The sequence below is a fragment of the Malaclemys terrapin genome, chromosome 3 (genome assembly GCF_027887155.1).
Source record: "Malaclemys terrapin pileata isolate rMalTer1 chromosome 3, rMalTer1.hap1, whole genome shotgun sequence".
Lineage (NCBI taxonomy): Eukaryota > Metazoa > Chordata > Testudines > Emydidae > Malaclemys > Malaclemys terrapin.
The window spans coordinates 59,787,733-59,810,016 of record NC_071507.1 but is presented as its reverse complement, the minus strand read 5'-3'; the positions used below and the strand labels follow the sequence as shown (position 1 = coordinate 59,810,016).

Genomic DNA, 22,284 nt, shown 5'->3' with positions numbered 1-22,284 from the left:
ATCCTCAGCCAGGCATATCATGAGCATATTGGCCTGATTCTGATCTCACACCATTCCGTAAATTGGGAGTAACTCTGCTGAAATCAATGGAGTCACACTGACATAAAACTCGTGAGAAATCAGAATCAGGACCATAATATTTTGGATTGGGGAACTGCTAGATTTTTTTTCCTCTCTCTGATTTCTATGATTACTTGGCAACATCAAAACACAACGTTACATATGAAATCAAATGACAGTGTCACACAAGATCACGTCAGGACAATTGAAGGCAATTGACAAATGTGTGTAAGTCTCAGAAGAAATGACCAATTTTCCTAATGCTTCTTTTCTGGTAACCTCCAACATTTAGTAATTGCAATGGGGATTTTACTAATAATGGGAAGAGATCTCCATGTAACTGAACAGCAGTACTAGACTTTCGAAGTTGGCCTTCTGGTTCACTTCCCATGATCTTGCTTAAATGACCTCAGTTTGGTGGCCCTGCTGGATTCAATGCTGCCATATAAACATTAATTCAGCATGACTGGCCCTCTCTGCTCAAGAGAAGCCCTGCAGAGGAACAGCTTGTGGAATGCATTCCCTAATATAGGGGTTCCCAAATTATGATCTGTGGGGAACTGGCTGATCACAAGGTGCTGGCTCTTCTCCTTGTCGTCAGCTGCTACAGTGCATTAAACAGTTTTCTTCCTCAGCGCCTCCAGGAACCAATGACAGGGGGTAGAGACCACACCCACTGCCAGCAGCCAGAATGGGGTGTGTTTGTGTGTATAGAGTAACATTCCCAGGAAGATGAGGGATAAAGACTTTTGCAGAAAAAGGAGTGTTTTGGGTCCTCCAGAGCAGGAAGAACTATGTCCCTTCTGCTACAAGTGATCAAAACCTTAACCCCCCTCACTTCCTCACTGACGATGAATAACCATAGACTTGACCCCCACTTCAGCTTGTGGTTGCTAAATTCTGTGCAAAACATACTGATTTCTGTGGCACTCATGTTGATTTTTGCAGTAAACTGAAATGCATGGAAATACACTGCTTTTTTAAATAATAGATTACATTATTGATCATACTTTAATTGTTTATTTGATGAAAACCAGTGGCTTTGAGTATTTTCCAATTCGTTGCATAATTTTCAGTTGCTGCAAAATGTAATACCATTTGAAGTTGAAGTTTATGTCCTAAAGAATACATGACTCCTACCAATCAAGTTATCTGTATTTTGTACATGAATAACAAAGAGCTTTCAGATTTCATCACTGCAACTTGCTCAATAGCATGAAACGCGGTAGTTTCAGTCTGAAACTCTGTACATTTTGGAAACTAAATTTTGCTTTTATGTTTTAGATTTGCTTGAATCTGAAACTGAAAGTGAGACATGGGGTTGCAGAGTGGGGTTATACAAAGAACAGTATTTGCAACAAAACATTAAAACTTTACATTTACATTTCCATATTTTGTTTGGATTCTGCAAAAATTGTCTTGATTTTACATTACACCTGCAAGATATCACTGTTTTGTTTTTTTTAAACCTGGACATTTTGGGGACGATACATTTTTACATTAAATTTAATGGATCCAAGTGAAAGACCTAAAATTTCTGGAAACTTTGATTTATGAAATTTCACTTCAATGCAGATCAGTTTTCATATTATAATACGTGATCTCAAAATTTCAGGCATTTTGTATGAAAACTGCCTTTCTCACAAAATAAAACAAAACAACAAAAGTGATGTGCTGGCATTAGTCAATGGTCCTGAATAAAACTCTAAATTTCATGAACCAAATATTTACTATTTTTGCACAGCACAACTGTGAAACCCACCTGGATCAAACCCAACAATGTTTGTACAAACATCTGTGGACAAAACTGTTGAATTTCATATAACTACATTCATAGGCTTCCAGAGTACAATCAGAAAAAGAGAAAAAATTGCATCAGCAGCAAAGAAATGTTTCACTTATAGTAGTGATGGAAAAGTGGTTTTAAAAAGTGTTAGCTAATTGTGAGGTTTTACAAAATAACCATAACGTTCCCAATAAACAAAACGTTTTTTTTTCATGTCCAGTTGCTTCAGTTGTGCTTGATCTTTGTCCATGCTGAAGATATGATTGCACAGGTTTGACATACACAAGTCATTCATTTTTTCTCAGTCAAGCTGCAGACCCAAAGTGGTGAGTTGTTCCTGGTTCTTAAAGAGAGAAGGTGGGGGAAGAGGAGAGATTTTTGAATTGTCCATATTTCTTCATTTACAAAGGGAGTATTGGAATGCAACAAGAAATTCACTTGTTCCCCAAGCCTGAAAGGAAATAAGGACACTGTTAATCAGTCTGTAGTTCAAGACATTGTCATCAATTTTAAACCAATGGCTACTCCACAGACAAAAACAGATGCAGGGCAAGAAGAGGTTCGAATCCAAGAGTTTTAGGCCAACATATCATTGACCTCCAACTGTTTTCACTTCGCTACCCCAAGAATGAAGGGTGAAACAAATTTTTATGCTCACAGAGCAGCCCTTTGTAAGTAACTTTACTAGCTGTGTTGCTCTTTTTCAAGAACGATAACGTTAGCAACCCCAGCAAGCTACTCCAAGGCGGCTTGATGAACAGAGCGATATCCAAAGAGTGTAAAGTGCTGCATGTGTGCCTGCTTTAATTAATGTCTGTTTGTAAAGCTCAGAGACATGAATGGCAATGATCTGTGAGCGCCTAACTAATCTCCCCCTGGGACCCCTTCAAAGAGGCCATTTTCCACTGTATTACTTTCATTAAGGATGTTGTGCATTCCCACGCTGATGCCTTTTCTATTTATGAAACTTGTTTTCCACACCATTGGCCTCTGCACACATTTTATCCTCTCTTTTCAGCTAATACAAAGCAGAGCCTTTGATGTGTTTCTGGGCTATTGATAGCATGGAGCAGTTTCAAAGGGCCAGGGTCATTGAAGGAAGGGAGAGGAAGTATGATGACATCTTCCACGCCTTAGCAGACTTTGGTTTGGCTCAGACAATGTTTTCTGCCGGAGTCACCTGCAGCGATTTCCCATGAAGAAAACCAAGCTCCATGAGTGAAATGGAATAGCCTTAGAGAAAGCACCATTATGGAAAAGAGCTCAAATGTTTACAGAATGGATAAGCCTAAAAAGGTTTGGACTCTGGGTAGGCAGTATAGCTTAGAGGATACAGCACCGGGCAGGGACTCAGAACACCTGGGTTCTATCTCTGGTTCTGCCACTAGTCTGCTGGGTGACCTTGGGCAAGTCATTTCACTGCCCTGTGACTCAGTTTCCCCATTTCTAAAATGGGCATAATGATACTGATTTTCTTTGCAAAGTGTTTGAGGTCTAAGAGCTAGTTCTTATTATTGTCCGCTTTCCCAAAGCACCTACTTTGAGCAACTCCCTCTTCCTGCCCACTCAGCTTCCTCTGAACTTTACCTGAGATTTCTTTACCTAACAAGCACTGCTCTGGGCCCTCTTCTTTTCCTTTGCCCTGAGCCAGCTGCTCTCTGTGGGCATTCACCCACAAAAACTTATGCTCCAATACTTCTGTTAGTCTATAAGGTACCATAGGACTCTTTGTCGCTTTTTACAGATCCAGACTAACACGGCTACCCCTCTGATACTCAAAATCCTCTGTTAGTTAATCCATGAACAGTCACTGCAACAGTCACTACTATTGTCTACTGCCTTTAGCCTGAATGTATGTGTGGTTAAGACTTCCTTTGCGTTGGGAAGCACTGGTGGTGAAGGTCAGGAGAAGCAATGGAGAACAGAGATAGCAGGATCCTAAGACAAGGGGCTCTCAGAAAGGCTGTGTATGTGTCTGAGGGATGCGGAGAACTGAAATAATTTAGGGCCAAATCCAATCCTGTGTACTAAGGGTGTGCTGGGTTTGGGCGAGAAGTGAACAGAGGCGTCCACCTGGCTTTCGAAGGAGAGCTCAGAGAGGGACCCATCTACTGCACCTGGTGGACAATCTGCTGGCTAGGAACTTTGCTAGGGCCTAGTGCATATACTGTAATGTACAGTGCTTGGCAGGCTGTACACTTCTGTAAGTCACACTACATCTTCTAAGTCATCCTACACTGCACTGCCAGGCTGGCTGTGGTCAGGGCCGGCTCCAGGCACCAGGCACCCAAGCACATGCTTGGGGCGGCACCTGGTAAGGGGCGGCAGGGGGAGCGCGGCGCGGCATTCTGCGGGGGTGGGCGCTCCGGCGGGGGGGGCGGGCTCGGTGCTCGGGAGGGGTGGTCCGGCGGCGCTCGGTGGGGGGCGGGCTCCGGCGGGGGGGGCAGCGCGGGGCTCTGCGCTCGGGGGGGGGTGGTCTGGTGGCGCTCGGCACGGCGGGGGGGCGGGCTCCGGCGCGCGGCGGGGGGGGCGGCGCTTTGGGGGGGGGTCCGGCGGCGCTCGGTGGGGGGGGTGGGCAGCACGGCGCTTGGTTGGGGGGACTCGGGGGGCGGCGCTTTTTTTTGCTGCTTGGGGCAGCAAAAAAGCTAGAGCCGGCCCTGGCTGTGGTAAGCATCATGCACATGGTATCACACTTAGCTCCATAATGTTTATAACTGAACTCTAGCACAGCTTAAAATGGGTTGACCATCCTCTGTTCTGTAGGCGTCTCTTTCAGACACAGGTAGGCCTGAAACGTAAGTTTATCAGTTTTGGTAAATCCTAGCCTTCTTTGAGATCCACACATGATGCTACATGATGGCCTATAGACAAATAACAAGCAGGTTAGGGAAGGCAGCTGACAGATACAATCTTGATGGGCTTTCAGAAATGATTTCATGACAAATTGTGCCCTTGTAATTCAAAGTTAATTTTTTGTAAGTTATAAACGGGATGAATCTTGAACCTTCTAAAAGCCTTAGATGTTTGCTTTAAATGTTGCTTTTTTCTGTAGCCTGGCTCGTAGGTGAGCTGCCTACAAATTCAACTTTAACGTCTCCAGAAGAAGCTTGACAACAGCCTTACTAAATTAAGACAAAAGGGAACCCAAAGCCTAAGTGTGCTGAGTGTTTGCTTTGGATGGGCATAAGGTGGCTGGATTTGCAGCCTGTGTGTATTTACCTGAGAGTTATTCCTGATAAGCAGAGTGATACTAAAGCACCACTCTGTGATAACGCTAACACCATCTGCCAGGGGCTGATAGCTTGCAGAGTAATGCTGTCATCAGCACTTGAGCGGTGATGGAAAGTTATTGCTTCAGCAATCACTGCTGCTTTCATCTTCTCTCTAATTTGCTACTGTCATTAAAAACTGTTGTAAAAAAACCCAAACAAACAGAGAAGAAACTTTTGTCTTTATTGTGATGAATTACTTCCAGGCCACCTCTGGGTGCCACTGCTGTGTGCCTTCTACCTACTGCCAGTTTTATTTACTTACACTGTAGACTGAAATTTACTGCTCACCTATGACTACTCTTACCCTCTGATTTAGTGACAAATACCCAAAGGGGATTTACATTAGCATTGATATATAGATATATGCATTACTGCTATATCAGAGAGCTCAGTTTGGCCTAGTACGTTTAACAGGGTTTACCTTTCTTCTGCAGGAGATTCTGTCTGGCTTTAATGAAAGCCAGAATGTCAGCATCAGTCTGGCTGTCTCCAGTGAGTGGGATAGACAAACTTGAACTCCAGGGGCTCCTGAAATAAGCAAGTATATTCAGGGACTCAGATGAGTAAACAGACTGATTCTATATTCTCTATTCCCATCTCCTTTTTTTTCTGTTCGAAAAAAAGATAGATTTAAGGGCTTTCTCCTTAGGTTATGTTGGCAGAAGCCAGCCTAAGTTAGGGTAGAATCAAGCCCACAGCGTTTTAACTTTCTGATCTGTATATGCTTTTAAAGTACACCTGGATTCCCATAAACCTAACAAACTGCAGCCTGTTTAGTTATTACATGCCCTCCCCTCACACACACAGAGTTAAAAAATATTTTAATGTCAACCCACAGAAAATTACTGTCAAGCAGAATTAAATAATGCAATGAGGTTACTAGAGAAATGCCACAAGTACTCCTGTTCTTCTTTTTTTAGAGAAATGATGGGTGCATCTGTGCAATGTGACTCTTTGCTACAGAACTGATGCTGCTATTAGCATGGGACAAATCTGTTGCCTCCTTGCCTCCTAGAGGCAAGCTGAGCCTTTTTTTGCCTATTTAAGTCCCAGTCCTGCATTGAGTCCCTGTGCCCGTGTGGTTAAGTCAGGGCCTTACATTATAAATTCTTTGACACAAAGATCATGGATCAGATCTTCAGCTAGTATAAAATGGCATAGTTCCATTGATGTAAATTTACACCAGCTGAAGATTTGGCCCTATGCCTTCACATTGTTTTATAGATGAACTAGTCCACAACTGGTACCATAATAAATACTACTACCACTACTAACATTTTCCAAATAGAAACTATCATAATCAAAGCACAATAAAAATATGGAGAGGAATCATGATTATATAGACATTCTACTTTTTAAAAAACTCTTTTCTAATTTTGGTTTTCTCTACAGCACTCAAGTAACTATTATGGCAGAATATAATCTTGGCTGATATAGAACAGATGTCTGATATGCATGTTTATGTGCTGCTAATTAAATCTCTAGTTGGTAAGTAGTAGTCTGCTGGCACAGAACCAAGATGGCAATTGTACAGAAATTGTTACAAACTCCACAAAATGTCTATTTTTATCTAATTAACAAGGATATTCTAAAACTCCAACAGAGCACTATTTCTTAGGATGATCTTTCTAGTAGCTATTAGTGGAGACATCTCTATAAAAACTATAAGGACTGAGTAAAAACTGAGGACCCTAGGGGAGAGTCAGATATTCTCAGTTAAGGAAGCACACTTTGTCACGTGAAAGTCAACGTCCTCCTTTATGACCTGGAGTTACTGTTGTGCAGCATCTCATGGGGTCAGACGCAGGCCATCAAGCAGCCATTATCAAGAAATTATTCAGCACAGTATAGTAACTAATTCCTATAAAAGTTAACTTTTCTGTACTGTCTGCTGAATTTTGATTAGCAGCAGTGTTAACAGTGAAAAATGTATAGTACATAAGAGCAGGTGATGCCTAACTTCCTTTTTAACCTGTTTTTCCTTTCTATCTTTCACACACACACACACACACACACACACACTTCTGAAACACTGATCTTTTGGGAAGAAATTTTCCATGCTTTGCCTCTGTCCCAAAAGTGGATTATTTTGGAAAATTTGAGGAAAATACCTTCTGCTCTTTTTCCTATTGCAAATAAATAAATAAATAAATAAAAATAAATGCTAACCACGTCTTCTTAGATATGGCTATAGTGAAAAACGGCTTAAGTGTTAAACTTGAAGCAGAGCAGGGTTATGTCTAGTTTTTTTGGGGGGTGGGGAGGGAGTGAACATAAACGAAAGTGATTCCATAAAATCTCAGTAGCCTCTGCTAACAAATTCGTCGAACATAAGGCAGCTATGCCTCCTTTGAGAAAACAATACAAATACTCACTACCTAGCCTGACAGACACAGGGATTGTTGTTCTCACTTGTTACTGGCATAATTTGCACAAAGGAGATTGTGAATGTCTTAAGGAAATACACACGGCAAAATTCTACTAAAAATCCTGCTTTAACATCCACGCCAGGGGAAAATCATGGTGGTGAAAAATATTATGGATCTCTTGATTTTAGGGACTCTGCATCCTACATTGGTCTGCAAATTCTAAGATCCCCATTTAAAAACAAAAGAATATAAAAAGAGCCTTTTATGTTGTTCTGGTATAGGGTTCACAATATGAACCAGCAGAAAACTGCCTCCAGTCAAACAGGAAGTGCACGAAAGGTGGGGAGTCACCTCTCAATATGGGTGCATGCGGTATAAGTGAGGACATAGACTCCCCTTTAATTATAAAGTCAGAGTCAAAATGAGCAGCTTCAGTATGTTATTAAGAGACACAGAGAGATGACAATGGATTGTTCAGGATTCTAAGGAACTGGAGACAAAATGGCAGCCTACCTTACCCTCTGAGTGGCACCAACATGCTCCCTACCTTGTATTTGAAGTTGAGTTGCTGAGCCTGCTCAAGTTGTTTTTCCTACCACGATCTTCACTGGGGTTGACTCTACTGGTATCTGAAAAACTGGAGGTGGAAAATGGAGGGATAATTAAGAGTTTGTGTGGAGGAAACTTCTGGATACATCTGAAATGACTACAATGAAGCTGGTTTTTAGAATGTATTTGTTTTAACTACAAAAAACATCTTTTGCTTTCAGGAAGAAGGGAATTTTCTATCCAACTTATGTGATGATGGTACTTGCATAGTGAATATGGCCACAAAAAGGCACTCTTAGGACGTAATGTTTTAGAGTGGCAAATAAGGTGGTAAAGAATCAGAGGAAATGCACCATTTCACTCTCTATGCAGGAGTTTTAATTTCACGATGGAGCATTTTGGTGTATTTTAGAAATACATTTTGTGAACTTTTTTACTCTCTAAATTAATACTGAGCCAAATGGTGAGGCCTTAACTCATTTTGTATTCAGCCTTTACTCAGGCAAAATTATTATGAAACCAAAGGGAGACTGGATAAAACCTGAGTGAGGACCTACGGATCTGGCTTGTTGATCATAGCTATGCTTATTGCAAAAGGAGAGATGCCATTATCAAGGGAATCTCTCAATTAGGAAGGCAGATTTCTGTCATGGGATGTCAATTTTCCCTTGTCCAGCAGCTTTCCTGTGTTTATGGGGTAAGTACATACAGCAGTATTTCTTATGCCAGTACTAAGAGAGAATTACAACATGGTGTTATTCAGAAGCAGTGTGTTTCCGCTAGGTGGTGGGCTTGGTGTATTCCCGCTTTTTTAACCCTGCAGTAGTTCATTCACTTTGGCTTATGAATTGATGTTTCTGGCAGAGAACTTGAAAAAGGAAAGAAATTTATTACTAATATTTTACTGTGTTACATCGTGCCAGGTTCAGTTTTGCAGAATATACTGTGCCCAAGAGTGTAAGTTATTTTCAAATGAGAAGCTCATAGATTATGGGGTTGAACATTTCTCTTTAACTCCTGAAGTCCTATACCATTGGTATCTGCCTACTGCATTGAAATGACACTCACTTTAAATTAATTAAATACAAAATGCAGCTTTCAATAAATGTTTAATACTTCATGCTTAGCTCACCCCATTGTGTCTGGGTGTTACAAGGGCCTCAAGAGAATGGGTAATGTGTGATATATTATTACTGTGATGCAATAACTAGGCACAAAGGAGTCCCACTTTTCTTGAATGTTACCAGATCAATACAGGATTTCAGACCTTGAGTAAAATTTTCAAAAACATCTAAGTGACTTAGAGGTGAAGTCCCACTTTCAAATGTGACTTATGCACTTAGGAGTCTTCTCTTTGACTTCCAACTAGAATTAGGCTCCTAAATTCCTAAGTCACTTTTGAAAATGGAACTTCGGCTCCTAGATCAGTTAGGTGCTTTTGAAAGTTGTTCCCTACAGTTTTCACTCTAAACATACCTGAGGTTTATTTGGGTTGCATTAGAAAAGTATCAGCTTCCTTTCTGACAGGGTCTTGGATGGCCCAGACAGATCAAGCTGCCGATTTCAAATCTTGTGGGTTACAGGGTTTCTGTGGAGTTGAAGGGTGCGAGGTATTCTGTGTAGAGTGGGCAAAATATTTGCAGCAAGATTCAAACTGCTTGAAATTTGAGCATTTTTAGTGACTTCAGTTTTGTGGGTGGTCTTTCCCCCCAAACTTTTAGAGCTCAAATGGAAATTTGCCAACCAAGGATTTTTTCCTCAGAGACAAGGTGGGTGAAGTAACATTTTTTTATTGGACCAACTTCTGTTGGTGAGAGAGACAAGCTTTTGAGCTACACAGAGCTCTTCTTCCACAGACACATTATAGTCTCCACAAATGTTCAGAAATGTGACATTTCAAGAGCATGAAAAATGGGCAAAATGGAAAACGCTACAAAAATGTTGCGACAATATCTCCCCAGTTTCACACGATACCTATACAGCGAGTGACTCCTGCAACCAAAGGAACGAAATGTGAAGACAATAGCTGGCAAGAAGTCATCAGAGAACGCACAGGACCTGAGATTATCTCCTGTGGAATGTAAATTAAGAGCAGGGGGCCTCAAGGATAAAGCTGGAGAGCTAAAGGGTCTGTTGAGGTCAAGGAGAAAGATTTGGATGTCCATGGAGTCTGTTGGAGTTGGAGAAAGGGAGTTGGGTGAAGCAAAAGGGATTGGATAAGGTTAAGAGACAAAGATCTGATTGAGCTGGAAACAGAAATGGGAGAAGGGAACCCTCCAGAGCTTCTGAGAAGATCTGTATAAGAACCAAAATTTTCTAGACTCAATGCGAATGCAACATGTGAACAAGTTCCATTCTTCACTAGCAGTTAATCTAAATATCCAATGACTAAACTTCCTAAATAAAAACCAATGGGAGAGAGGAATCGGGGAATGCCCATCCACCAGGATGAACTGAATACTATCCTTGTGTTTTGGAGTGGAGCAGCCAAGGAGTACTGAGCCAGAATTGTACAATTTAAGATGTTTTACAGAGTTTGTAGGATGTCACAGACAGACAGACAGACGGACCCACACCCACACAATTGCAATTAACTCACAGCTTTATGCTGGTGACAGTGTGGATAAGTGAGTGCATTCTTTTTCTGATGCTTTGGGAATTTCATCAGGTATATTTTTTAGTAAAATAGTCTCTTTTATTCTGTATTTCATATTGCTCTTCCCTTCACACTATATTTTCATTCTGGGTTTGTTGAGATATTCATAGACCTTTTTCAATCTGAAATGGAAAGATGATTAGCCTTTCTCTGTTTTCTCCCCATTGCAGAGTTTTTCATCATTGTGACTAAATTAATTTCCTTTGAATGGATTGGATTTGCTGCTTCTAACAGCCTCATATGACACTTGTTAGGAGCTGTTCACATGTTGCATTTGCACTAAGTCTAGAAATTCTGGATATATGAGATGATAAATTTAATTTAGATTTGGATACTTTTATTAGAAGATCTAGAGGATTTACAATGAATGTTGCTGTGTCTCAGTATCACTTCATAAGTACTCTAAAGATCTTATCTGATGCCTATATGCAGCTTATGCTCTTATTAGGTAGCATTTTTGTTCTTATTTGTATGCATGGATATTTTCATTATACTTCATTAAAACCTAAGAAAATGGAACAAAAATTTATAAGTATTTTTGATGTCTTTGGCTGTTCTAACTCATCAGATGTTGTTGACCTCTTTCTTAATAGGTTGTCTCTACACCCCCATCGCTACCAAGAATTGCAATCACTGTCTGAAATTTCTTTTGGCACTTATGCTTTCTGAACATTTCAGATTACTGTTTGCGATCAGAGAAGGTTATAAAATATTCAAAACTACCTAGCATGAAGACTTGTCCCAAGAATGGCAGAGCAAGCAAGTTTGGATTTGAAATCAATGTTTCTGGTTAAGCCTCTAGAAAATGCATGGTATACATTTCAGCTATCTGAAATACATCAGAGATGGTAACATGAGTAAGGCACCACTAGCTCACCTGTGTAACACAGCACTTTTCCTAATCTCATGTAGAATACATTGAGGATGGCTTGTGTGTAAGTGTGTGTATATACACCTCTACCTCGATATAACGCTGTCCTCGGGAGCCAAAAAATCTTACCGCTTTATAGATGAAACCGCGTTATATTGAACTTGCTTTGATCCACTGGGGTGCGCAGCCCTGCCTCCCCGGAGCGCTACTTTACCGCATTATATCTGAATTCCTGTTATATTGGGTCACGTTATATCGAGGTAGCGTTGTATTAAACAAACCCCAGGTACTACATTCAATTCTGCTGCCACTGTAATCAATGGGATTTTTGCCATTCCCTTCAGTGGAAGAAAGATCAAGCCAAGTGGTTTTGGGTCTTTAAGGCCTGATCCTGTGAGGTTCTAAGTGCCCGTGCTCAGCACTTCACAGAACTGAGCCCTTAATAACACAGACTAGTTTTGGTTGAGTTGCTAAGGGCTGAAGCACTGTTTTATTTAAAGGAAGATAAATATTTGGCCACAAACTTGTTAATTTTGTCCATTTAAACCTAACAAGGATTACCAAACTCTTCTTGGACTTAAGTTCTAAATTGACCTGATACATTATCATGTATTACTTGGAGATATCTCTTCTCTTTCTGCGACCTGACCATCTCTGCTACATCTAATTAATGACATTCCCAACTGCCAGAACAGCCATTGCACAAATTAAGTATTTTATTATTCTAAAATGTTTGTAAAGTGCCCCATAAACCATAATAGTCAACATAAACTGTGCATTACAGACTTGTGAGATGATCAAAGGGTTTTCTTAGAATGAATATATAGAGTTTGAGAAAGGTTACCATAACCAAATCCCTGAGTTGTATCCTGGGATTGTTAAATGTGCCAAGACAGACATTCCATTACTTCTAATCCTGAAGTCTGCATTTGCCTCTGTTCACACCAAGGAGCTAGTTTGAATGGTTTTAGTGCGTGCTTATTCTGTCAGTGATAGTCTTACATTTCTGACGGGGAGCCCACTAAGTGTTAGATTTTATGTCCATTCCCTCTTGGATATGGCTCTCTATTTCCACTGATCTACATACAACATTACATAGTATATAATTTATATCAGCTTCCACTCTTGCGACCAGTCTGCCGGATGGGTGATGGTGGTAGTATCAATTTATATGAACGTATTACCAGTTTCTTGGTGGATTGGGTAAGAAAGGGCCATTTGTGAACCAGGACTATGTAACAGAGAGGGGAAGTTATAGCCAAGGTCTCATCCTACATAATGATGGAAATTAATAAGTAATGTTACTGAGTCAACTGGGTACAAGGGAATCCTTGGGCAATGAGCATTCTGCTATTCTATATTCTGAAACTGTGAAACTGGAAACTTTCCTTCTAAAATGTTAAAGCCTCAACCAGGTTCCAAAGAGCAAGAGTACATTTTCATGCACAGTGGGATACTAAGCCTGCAGCTCCCCCCCATAATAAAAGAGCCGTGTTTCTAATTATGCATGCATACACTGAAAATGTACCTGTGTGAAATTGGTTTAAAGAGCTTAACATAAAATAAGATTAACTCTCCATGAAACTATGCGAAAAGAAGAACAGTGGACTTCAAAAGGTCACTACAAAAGTAACATCAAAGGTGAAATTAGATACGGGAAAACAAAATTACAACTACACTGGCTCCTCGTAGAACATCACATCAGTTCAAGGTCTCTGTCCTTACATTCAAGGTAGTTAATGATCTTGGCCTAGGCTACATAAAAATCACCTAAAACTCCAGGACTAGGACCACAGTAAATAGCTAAACCCTGCAGGCACAATGGAACTGTCTAGTGTAAGGGTAAAATTTGTGCAGGAGAAATCATGTTTTCCCTATTATTTTTCTTCAGTTTGTTTATTTCAGCAGCCCTTTTTCTTTACCCCCAAGACAAAATGCCGTAAGCAGACTGTGATACATGGGGGCGGGAGGGCAGCTCCTTTTGATGTAAACCCAGCCAGCCAGTTAGCTGTAAAATCCCTCTTGGTCTGTTCTCTGCTTGCTTTACCTGTAAAGGGTTAACAAGCCCACAGGTAAAAGAAAAGGAGTGGGCACCTGACCAAAAGAGCCAATGGGAAGGTAGAACTTTTTAAAATTGGGAAAGGAACTTTCCCTTTGTCTGTTGTTCTCTGGGCTGCAGGGACATGGAGCAGTAATGCTATAAGCAGCTTTAAGCCAGGTATGATTATAGATTATCAATTCATACCTCGAACCTACTTATCTGGAGCCTCAGATATGTAAGTAAAATTAGGGACTGTCTAAAAAGATGCGATTAGGGTTATTTCTTTTATTTCTTATTGCTTGTGGACTCCTCTGTACTAACACCAGATGCTTTTGTTTGCTTGTAACCTTTAAGCTGAACCCCCCCCCCCACAAGAAAGCTATTTTGGGTGCTTGATTTTTGGAATTGCTCCTTTAAAATCTAGCAAAAGCCTAATTCCAGATGTATTTTTTTTTCCTTTTTCTTTTTAATAAAATTTACCTTTTTTAAGAACAGGATTGGATCTTTGGTATCCTAAGAGGTTTGTGCATGTTGTTGGATTAGCTGGTAGCCACAGCTAATTTCCTTTGTTCTCTTTTTCAGCTCTTCCCCGGAGGGGGGGGGTGAAAGGGCTTGAGGGTACCCCACAGGGAGGAATTCCCAAGTGCTCCTTTCTGGGTTCAAAGGGGGTTTTTGGCATTTAGGTGGTGGCAGCGTTTACCAACCCAAGGTCAGAGAAAAGCTGTAACCTTGGGAATGTAATACAAGCCTGGAGTGGCAAGTATTAATTTTTAAAATCCTTGTGGGCCCCCACTTTCTGCATTCGGAGTGACAGAGTGGGGATTCAGCCTTGACACAGACATACACTGATCACTTACAGCAGTTAAATTAACTGTGGTATTTGTAACATTCCCCATTCTAAATACTGCCAATACCATGATAAATGTATTACTATAGTAATAAGATTTTAATGGCAACCACTGCAGGTAGCTGTAATAATGCCATAATGCCAATTAACTGGTCTTACAGCCATGGATATACCACAATATTAAATACTTAGTGGCACATGGGAGGTAATTTGGGAGGTTCCAAAGCCAAGTACATTGTTGACGTACAGTATCTTTATAAATCAGGCCATCCCTAGCAGGGGATGAGAGAAGGGGCTGAACACCACTAGAAATAGGTAAATCCTTTTCATCGGTTTAATCTTGGAGCATGTAAACTGGTAAATTCATGTGTGAACTAAGCCTCTCTCTACATATGTGCAATGACATCACTCCATAAAATGGATGGATGTGAGAGATTTACCTTCTTATCCTAAAATTGTAGGCTGTGAAATCAGAAGTGACAGATGCTGGGGTGGGGAAGATGGCTGCCTTTTTTAGATACAGGGAATGCTTCCCTATTCTCAGATATCAAATTTGTTATAAAAATCAAGTGAAGAACAATAACTATAGCAACAGTGGATTTTTCACAGTAAAACAAGGTTTCACACTACAACTAGCCACCCTAAGTACTACTGCAAATAATAAGTGAAAGATAAAAATATTTCTTTTCTATCTATTTGTCCATCAGTCCATTTCATGTCCAGCACTGTGGTACCTCAGCAATACATAATTACCCAGGTGCAATACAATTTTTACTAAGCTGTTTTCCATAGAAAATGTTTGCAACCTACAGAAGAGCTGAGAGGCAACAAGCTCCAATTAATGCTGTTATCAGCTGCATTGATGGTGGCTGAGTAAGGGGAAGAAAAACATTCAGCTTACCTGTTAGCATACAGATGTTGCTGGGATTCAAGAGACTGGGGGGAAGCCCTCAGGGCACTTGCTGAATTGCTCACTGGTAGTTTCTCTTGCTGGTCCTAGAGAAACAGAAATGTGCATGGTAGGATTTTTAAAAGCACTCAACATCAGCCTAATTCTGCTCCCATGAAAGTTAATGGGAGTTTTATTATTGACTGCAATGGTAACAGAGCTAGGCCAATCCTCAGTGCCTTTGAGAATCACAGCCAAAGCCTTGTATACAAACAATGCTTTCCAGCTTAGCTGCATCCTCCTGCTGATCTTATCAGTGGCACAAGAACTCCCGTAGGCATTACAAGCAAGTGTTTAGGAGTGGTTTAAGAATTTCTTAGCTCAAGTTTCAGGTTTTCAAAATGTGTCAGCAGCAGGTGTTGGCTGACTTGAGTTACTTAAGGTGTTTAGATCTATAGATAGGTCAAGGTTCAAGGTATCAAAGTCATTATTTAGTCCAGATTTCTAAATCTTCCATTGATGAATCATGAGAGGCTGATCTTGGGCCTCTCCTGTGGACAGACACAGAAGACATCCTCCAGTAGGTACAGGGATTATACTTCACAGCTCTCTGAAAGGCTGTGTTTGCAGATAGCAAGGCCATTAATCCCCTCCCCATTGCCACCCACACAGTTACAATGTTTTGACTTAACATGTATTTTGCTACCAAAACTTGCATTTAAGCTAGTTAAGTTGCCTGATGCAATATCAAGATAACAAGTTCATGAAAGTTAACTGTATGTTCAATACATTTCTTTATAATGTTTTCATAAAACTACAGTTTAGTTATCAATATAGATTTTTTTGGAACAAAAAGAAATATTGGCTGAACATGTTAAAATTTTATTTACTAATAATTTTTTACTCAAGGAGTCAATGTTCTCTTCACATGGTCACATAATACATGGATTCCTTGGATTCTGCATTCTTCTTAATTTAGGCTCACATGTTATTATTAGTTATATCATGCAGACATGATCTCAAATGTTTGGGGATGATCTTCTACTAGCAGACATAATTGGGCTCCTGTCCAACAAGTTATTGCCACCACCATCTATATCTTAGCAAAATCCTGCTAGGAAAGACCTTTAGAGAAGTGACAATGAGAAAGTCCATGAGAATGATATCTCTTGTGATGTTTTTTGCTTTTGTGATATCTCTTGTGATTGTGAAGCCCTGTATCTTAGCTTGTTTCACTATGGTACAAACTTTTTACATATTATTTTAAAATAAACCTATTTAGTTTGTTATAACTACAATTATTAAACCGGGGACCTCTGCTTCTGTGGATTTCCTAAAGTTGACTACAGTATCAGTTGTGGAAGTTGGCTGGCGAGCCAGGAGCTGTGCTGGCATTCTGAGCTGAGAATAGGTGAACCACAGGGGATCTTAGAAGTTCTGTAGGGCTACAGGAGTCATCAAAACCAGGGGAAGTTGGAAATCAGTTGCCTGTGTTGCTTTCGTGGATGTGCTACTGGTAGTGGCTGCCATCTTCCAAACGCCATGTAAATTGTAAAGCAGCATAGTTTTGGTGAGCAGTAAGAGATAATCTGGCCCTAAGTCTCCCCTAGTCACTTTAAATTCTTTAAAATTCATTGGAATCGAATGGATCATTCCAATGTACTCAGTATTCAATGACCAACTTCCTGAGCAGGCCATTCCCCATCTCAGAACAGGCCGGGTGCAATAGATGTCACCAAGATCTTTCAATTCCATTTGGAATTCCTCAGACAAGTGTTTCTGAAGTAAAATGTTTAAAAAAAAGTTATAAGAAATTGAAAACATGATTAACATGTATTGTTTCTAAGTTAGGTTTTATGTGAAAATGACTTCTTTGGAAGATGTTTAAGAGGGTGCCAAACTAGGGCACACAGTGGGGAAAAAGAGCTTGATAGTTCTTTCACTTGCACTAGTTTTACACTAGTGTAACTCTCAAGTTCTGATTTACACCACACTAAGGGTACATCTACACTACAGCGGGGAGTCGATTTAAGATACGCAAATTCAGCTACGTGAATAGCGTAGCTGAATTCGACGTATTGCAGCCGACTTACCCCGTTGTGAGGACGGCGGAAAAATCGACTTCTGCCGCTTTTTGTCGGCGGCGCTTACTACCACCTCCGCTGGTGGAGTTAGAGCGCTGATTCGGGGATCGATTGTCGCGTCCCGACGGGACGCGATAAATCGATCCCCGAGAGGTCGATTTCTACCCGCCGATTCAGGCGGGTAGTATAGACCAGACCTAAGAGTGAGGAGAATCAGGACCAAAGCTTCAGCCATAATAGTCCCCTTCCTATCTAATTAATGGTTTCTTTAGGCAACAAGTGCAGATTTAATTTTATATTTGCATACTGTTGAAGGAGACATGCCGATACCTGCAGATTCGATGCCTCCTCAGACCACCAGACTTCAAAGTCTTTTTGCAGCTTCACCTTGGCTTTTTCCATAAGAAGTTGCAAGTGTTCAATCTCTATCTTCAACCCTTTCAAGCGATTGAACATTGTTTTATAACTGCAGTGAGAAAGGAGAAGAGGGTTTGTTCAGAACAGAGAAGTTTTGTCTTTGGCTCTGGGAAAACATGCTGACAGATCATTAATGTAATTTTATGCTACTCAGGGCAGTTACCAACCCTGAACTTCAAAACAACTTCTCAAAGCCAGGGATGGGAGAGCATCTGATATTTTATTAGTACTTCTATGGGCAGCAGATACAAAAACCTGACCCTAGAAAATCATTTATTGCTCCTGAAACAGTCACGGGAGCAAATAACAGATGGATAAGTATGTTGTCTTGGTAGCACCCCTGCCAGCTTAGGACCAAAGAGCAAATTTCTAACTCTGATCCCAATGAACAAGTTGCTAACTGTGATCCTCACTACAGTAACATATTGCACTATTTTTAGACTGCCAGACCAGGCTTACAGGAAACTAGCTGACATTTTAGACTGAAGGTGGAAAGTTAATAGTGAACCAGAAAGATGGCATTTTTGTAATAATGTCAAAGCAAAGCAGAGGTTCGCTGTGAGTACTGAAGTCTTACTGGGACATGCTGCACATATCCAGATGTCATTTTAATATGATATTTGAAGTATGTGATGACGCAGAAACAACACCTTTTTTTCTCTTCTTCAATTTGTGCTCGAAGCCTCTCTTCCACGGGATCAGATTCATTTAGCTCTTCAGAAGGACTGGCAACACCTACAAGTAGAAGTTGTCAGAGGTTAGCAATGATCATATGGAGCAGGGATGAAAGAGAAATGCATTTTAATTAGAATAAGAACAGTTTGAAAAGTACTAAGTAGTACTATGGGGTAGTGCATTAGTCTTTCTCTTCTGGGGATCTGGGTTCCAAATCCTAACTTAGGCCTTGTTCTGATTTTGCTCATACCAGCGTAACTCCAGTGACTTCAGTGGAGTTAATTTGGAGTTATACGAATGGAAGATCAGAAACGGGCCCTTACTGTAAATTACACATAAAAATTAGCTTGGCTGTTTCTGCATAGTTACCTGTAGATGTTTGTCTACACCTTAAAACTAACTCAAAGTTGATACAACTGGCTGTCTCTGCTAACAGAGGTGAGAACTGAAATAGCAGAGGCACGGCAAGCCAGGACTGAGGTACAATGGCAGAGGTGGAGGTGCCTGGGACTGGAATAGCAAAAAGGAGTATTGAGGTACAAACTGTGGGGAAGATTAACTTTGACATGCACTAAATTCAACTACTGAATATAAACAAGGGGAACTGCTTGAAAGTTGATGTGCTGCAAGAGGTTAGATGAGGCAAAAAGAATTGTGAGGGGAAATACTGCCATAGAATAGAGTCTAAAATGCATGGAAAGCAACTTGGGATCTTTTTATTCTTCACTTCACTTTGTTAACCTGATCCTTGCTGCTGGACTGTATGTTTGCGCTTCAGCAGCAGTTTTCTCAACATTTGCTGAAAATCAGGAGGTAGAAGATACATTAGGTCAGACTGGAGGCACAAGTTCCTGGATGGTTTCTACATCACAATGCCAGAGTGTGTCTGATCAGTGTGATGCTGGCAGACTAGATGCCAGCTCATGCCAAGGCCCTAGGTCTCAATTGAACACTGACAAATACATAGCTGGAACCAGCCTAGCTCACCTGGATGTTAGTACTGTTAAAATAGGTATTAGAATTATAAGAATGTGTTTAGCGTTTAAAGTTTATGAAATGGTTGTAAGTTGCTGCATGCAAATATCTGTACTACATGTTATAAGGTAATATTTAAGCGTTTGCTTTGTAACTGGAAATCACCAGACAGGAGAAAAGTATTAATGAGTGTGAAATACTAGTTTCCAACAGTAGGTGCAACTCTTGCCTGACAAAGGAGGCCTATTAACACCAGATGAACTATTGTGGAACATCAGGGGACACAGAACTTCATTGATTGCTCCTCTCCTCTCCATGAAGAGATGTGCAAGTGAATTTGTCCAACAGCAGAATTTGCAACTTGAAGAAAAAGTGGGGAAGGAATAAAAAGCCCTAACAAGGAGGAACTGTATCTCTTTGCTGCTTGGACTCTTGGGGGGCAAGATTCCTAGGCATAAGCAAGGGATTCCTCAGTGCTTAGCCTGGGTTAGCCTGAAGGGACGTATAGATCTGGCTTATTACAGAAGCCTCTATTACTTTTTGAAACTTAAGATGAGAACTCATTTGTGTGTATGTTCACTTGCTTTAACCTTGTAAATAACTCTCTTATTTCCTTTTCCTAGTTAATAAATCTTTAGACAGTTTATTATAGAATTGATTACAAGTGTTGTCTTTGGTGTGAGATCTAAGGTGCAATTGACCTGGGGTAAGTGACTGATTCTTTGGGACTGGGGATAGCCTGAATACTGCTGTGATCTTTGACGTAAGGGACCATCTATCACAAAGGTAAGCTTACCTGGGTGGTATGATAGATTGGAGTTCCCAATGGAACTGTCTGTAACTCCATGTTAAGGCTGTTATAGTGCTTGAGGAGTTTACACTAGATAATTGGATGGTGAAAACTAAATATAGAACTCACAACCAATTTGGTGTTTGTGCCCTGCTTCTTAACAGTCTGCCCTGAGGTTGGTATTCATGCTCTTGAGCTATTGCAGGACAGCTTGAACTTCCACACTCAGTACACTTCTACAATATTTTCTCGTTCTGGGAGACAGCCTTTCCAACAAGGACTAAAGTAACTGGGCTCAGTTCAGCAATGAAGGAAATGTCAAGTTACCTACTAAAAAAGCACAACTATTACAAAACCACTTTCTATTTCTAGGGAGTGTCTTAAGGTTCCCAATAAAACAAGTTTTGCCTTTTTTACTAAAGAAAAATGCAAGGAACAAAAGATTTGCTGTACAATACACTTTGGTTTCCATCTCAATTATTATTTCAGCCAAGAAAATAAATTATATGTCAACCTTTCATTAGGCCTAAGGAATGTACCCTAGCTTCAAGGAATGGAATTCTGGCTGGAACACGAGGGCAGTAATGACCTCTCTTTGCCTGTCAGTACTCCAGCTAAAACCATTATTCTTTTGTTGTTACACCCTGTAGCTTAATCAAAAATGAGATTGAAACATATTTAATTTCACCAAAAGTACGTAAGGTCAAGTGTGTTAATACAGACTAAAAAACAAGGCGAACAAAAACTACACACACAGCTTTCATTCCATACAAGCAGACTATAAGAGAAGGGTAGGGCTGAGTGGGGCAGTCTGTGGTGGAGTGGGTGCTCTTAACACATTAAGAAATGAAACTCTCTTGGGAGTTAAAGCAAACAACATATGAGTCAAAAGAGTCGGATTCATGGCAGAAGAGGTGTCAAAAATTAGTGGTGTTATATGAATACACTACAATAAAACACAATAGATAGTGAAGTCCTGGCCCCATTGAAGTAAATAGTAAAACACCCATTGGTTTCAGTGGGATCGGGATTGCACCCGTAGTCTCCTCCCTTATCCATCCATATCTCCAATGGTAGTTATGCCAAAATACTGTAGGGAGAACAAAACTAGTGGGTCAGATGGCTTCATTAAGGCACAGGTATACATTGGAGAAAGTGCAGCAAAGGACTCCTGATGTTCTTGAGGTGCAGGGTGAGTGTTCCCTGTGCACCCCTCCCTTAGGAATTTGTAGCATTCAATCAACTCCATTGTCAGCCAGTTCTGCTGGTCATGGTGCAGTGAGTGAATCGAAGAATTCATGGAGAAACTGATCATACTTACCTACCTTTCAAATAAGCATGGATGAAAAGCACTATTTTCAGTAAGTGATACATACTGTTATCATCAGTGTTACCATGGCAGACTTCGTAGTCAACTAACTTGAAAAATTCTGGCTTATTTTTGTCCACAATCAAACTGAAGATCAATTTTGTAAAGAAACTCTCTGTGACTCTGAACTTTAATCTCTCTAGGGAGCCCATATATTACTGGCCCTGAATTTGTTCTAGGAGTCAAACAATCTAGAGATTTATTGTCCTAGTACCTCAATTAACATTATGTCCTGCCCTTCAGCTGTACCTTTGCAGTCAAAGGTTTTCATTTCAGCATCAGACAATCTTGTATTTAACTACTTAAATTTATAGTCACTTGAAATAATCACAGTTAGAGCTGTCTTCAGTGTCCAATTAATCTTTGTATTGCTTTTATTTATCCGTTCTGCTACTCTTGGCAAACTCAGTCCTGAGGTTGTTGTGCTATTAAGCTGGAGCCTACAATGCTGTTTGGGTTGGTTTAAAAAGAATCCCCCTTTTTGTTTGTAGGGAGAGTGGAGTTACTCAGGCTTTCTCCTTATCTTTTGATTCCTCCCCTAGGCCAGTTCAATCTGTCTCGTTTGATTGAGGAGTGGATGTGACTTTCCCCAGGACGGCATTATGGACACATTTTATACAAAAATAGAGATGGA

The 22,284-nt window shown here is 40.5% G+C and overlaps 1 protein-coding gene across 4 annotated transcripts in view; it reads right to left on the bottom strand.

The window, feature by feature from the left end:
- Positions 1–1,197: 1,197 nt before the first annotated feature.
- Positions 1,198–22,284, bottom strand: part of KIF6 (kinesin family member 6) — a 271,652-nt gene continuing 250,565 nt past the window's right edge. For 3 of the 4 annotated variants that reach the window (XM_054024404.1, XM_054024406.1, XM_054024407.1), the window contains 6 exons: positions 18,492–18,576; positions 17,755–17,890; positions 15,353–15,447; positions 8,035–8,124; positions 5,540–5,646; positions 1,198–2,297 (listed from right to left, as the gene is read on the bottom strand). In XM_054024404.1, coding sequence (XP_053880379.1) covers positions 2,281–2,297; positions 5,540–5,646; positions 8,035–8,124; positions 15,353–15,447; positions 17,755–17,890; positions 18,492–18,576 — 530 coding nt within the window. In that variant the 3' untranslated portion in view covers positions 1,198–2,280. The remainder of the gene's footprint in view (positions 2,298–5,539; positions 5,647–8,034; positions 8,125–15,352; positions 15,448–17,754; positions 17,891–18,491; positions 18,577–22,284) is intronic. The other variant, XM_054024405.1, reaches the window with a different exon arrangement.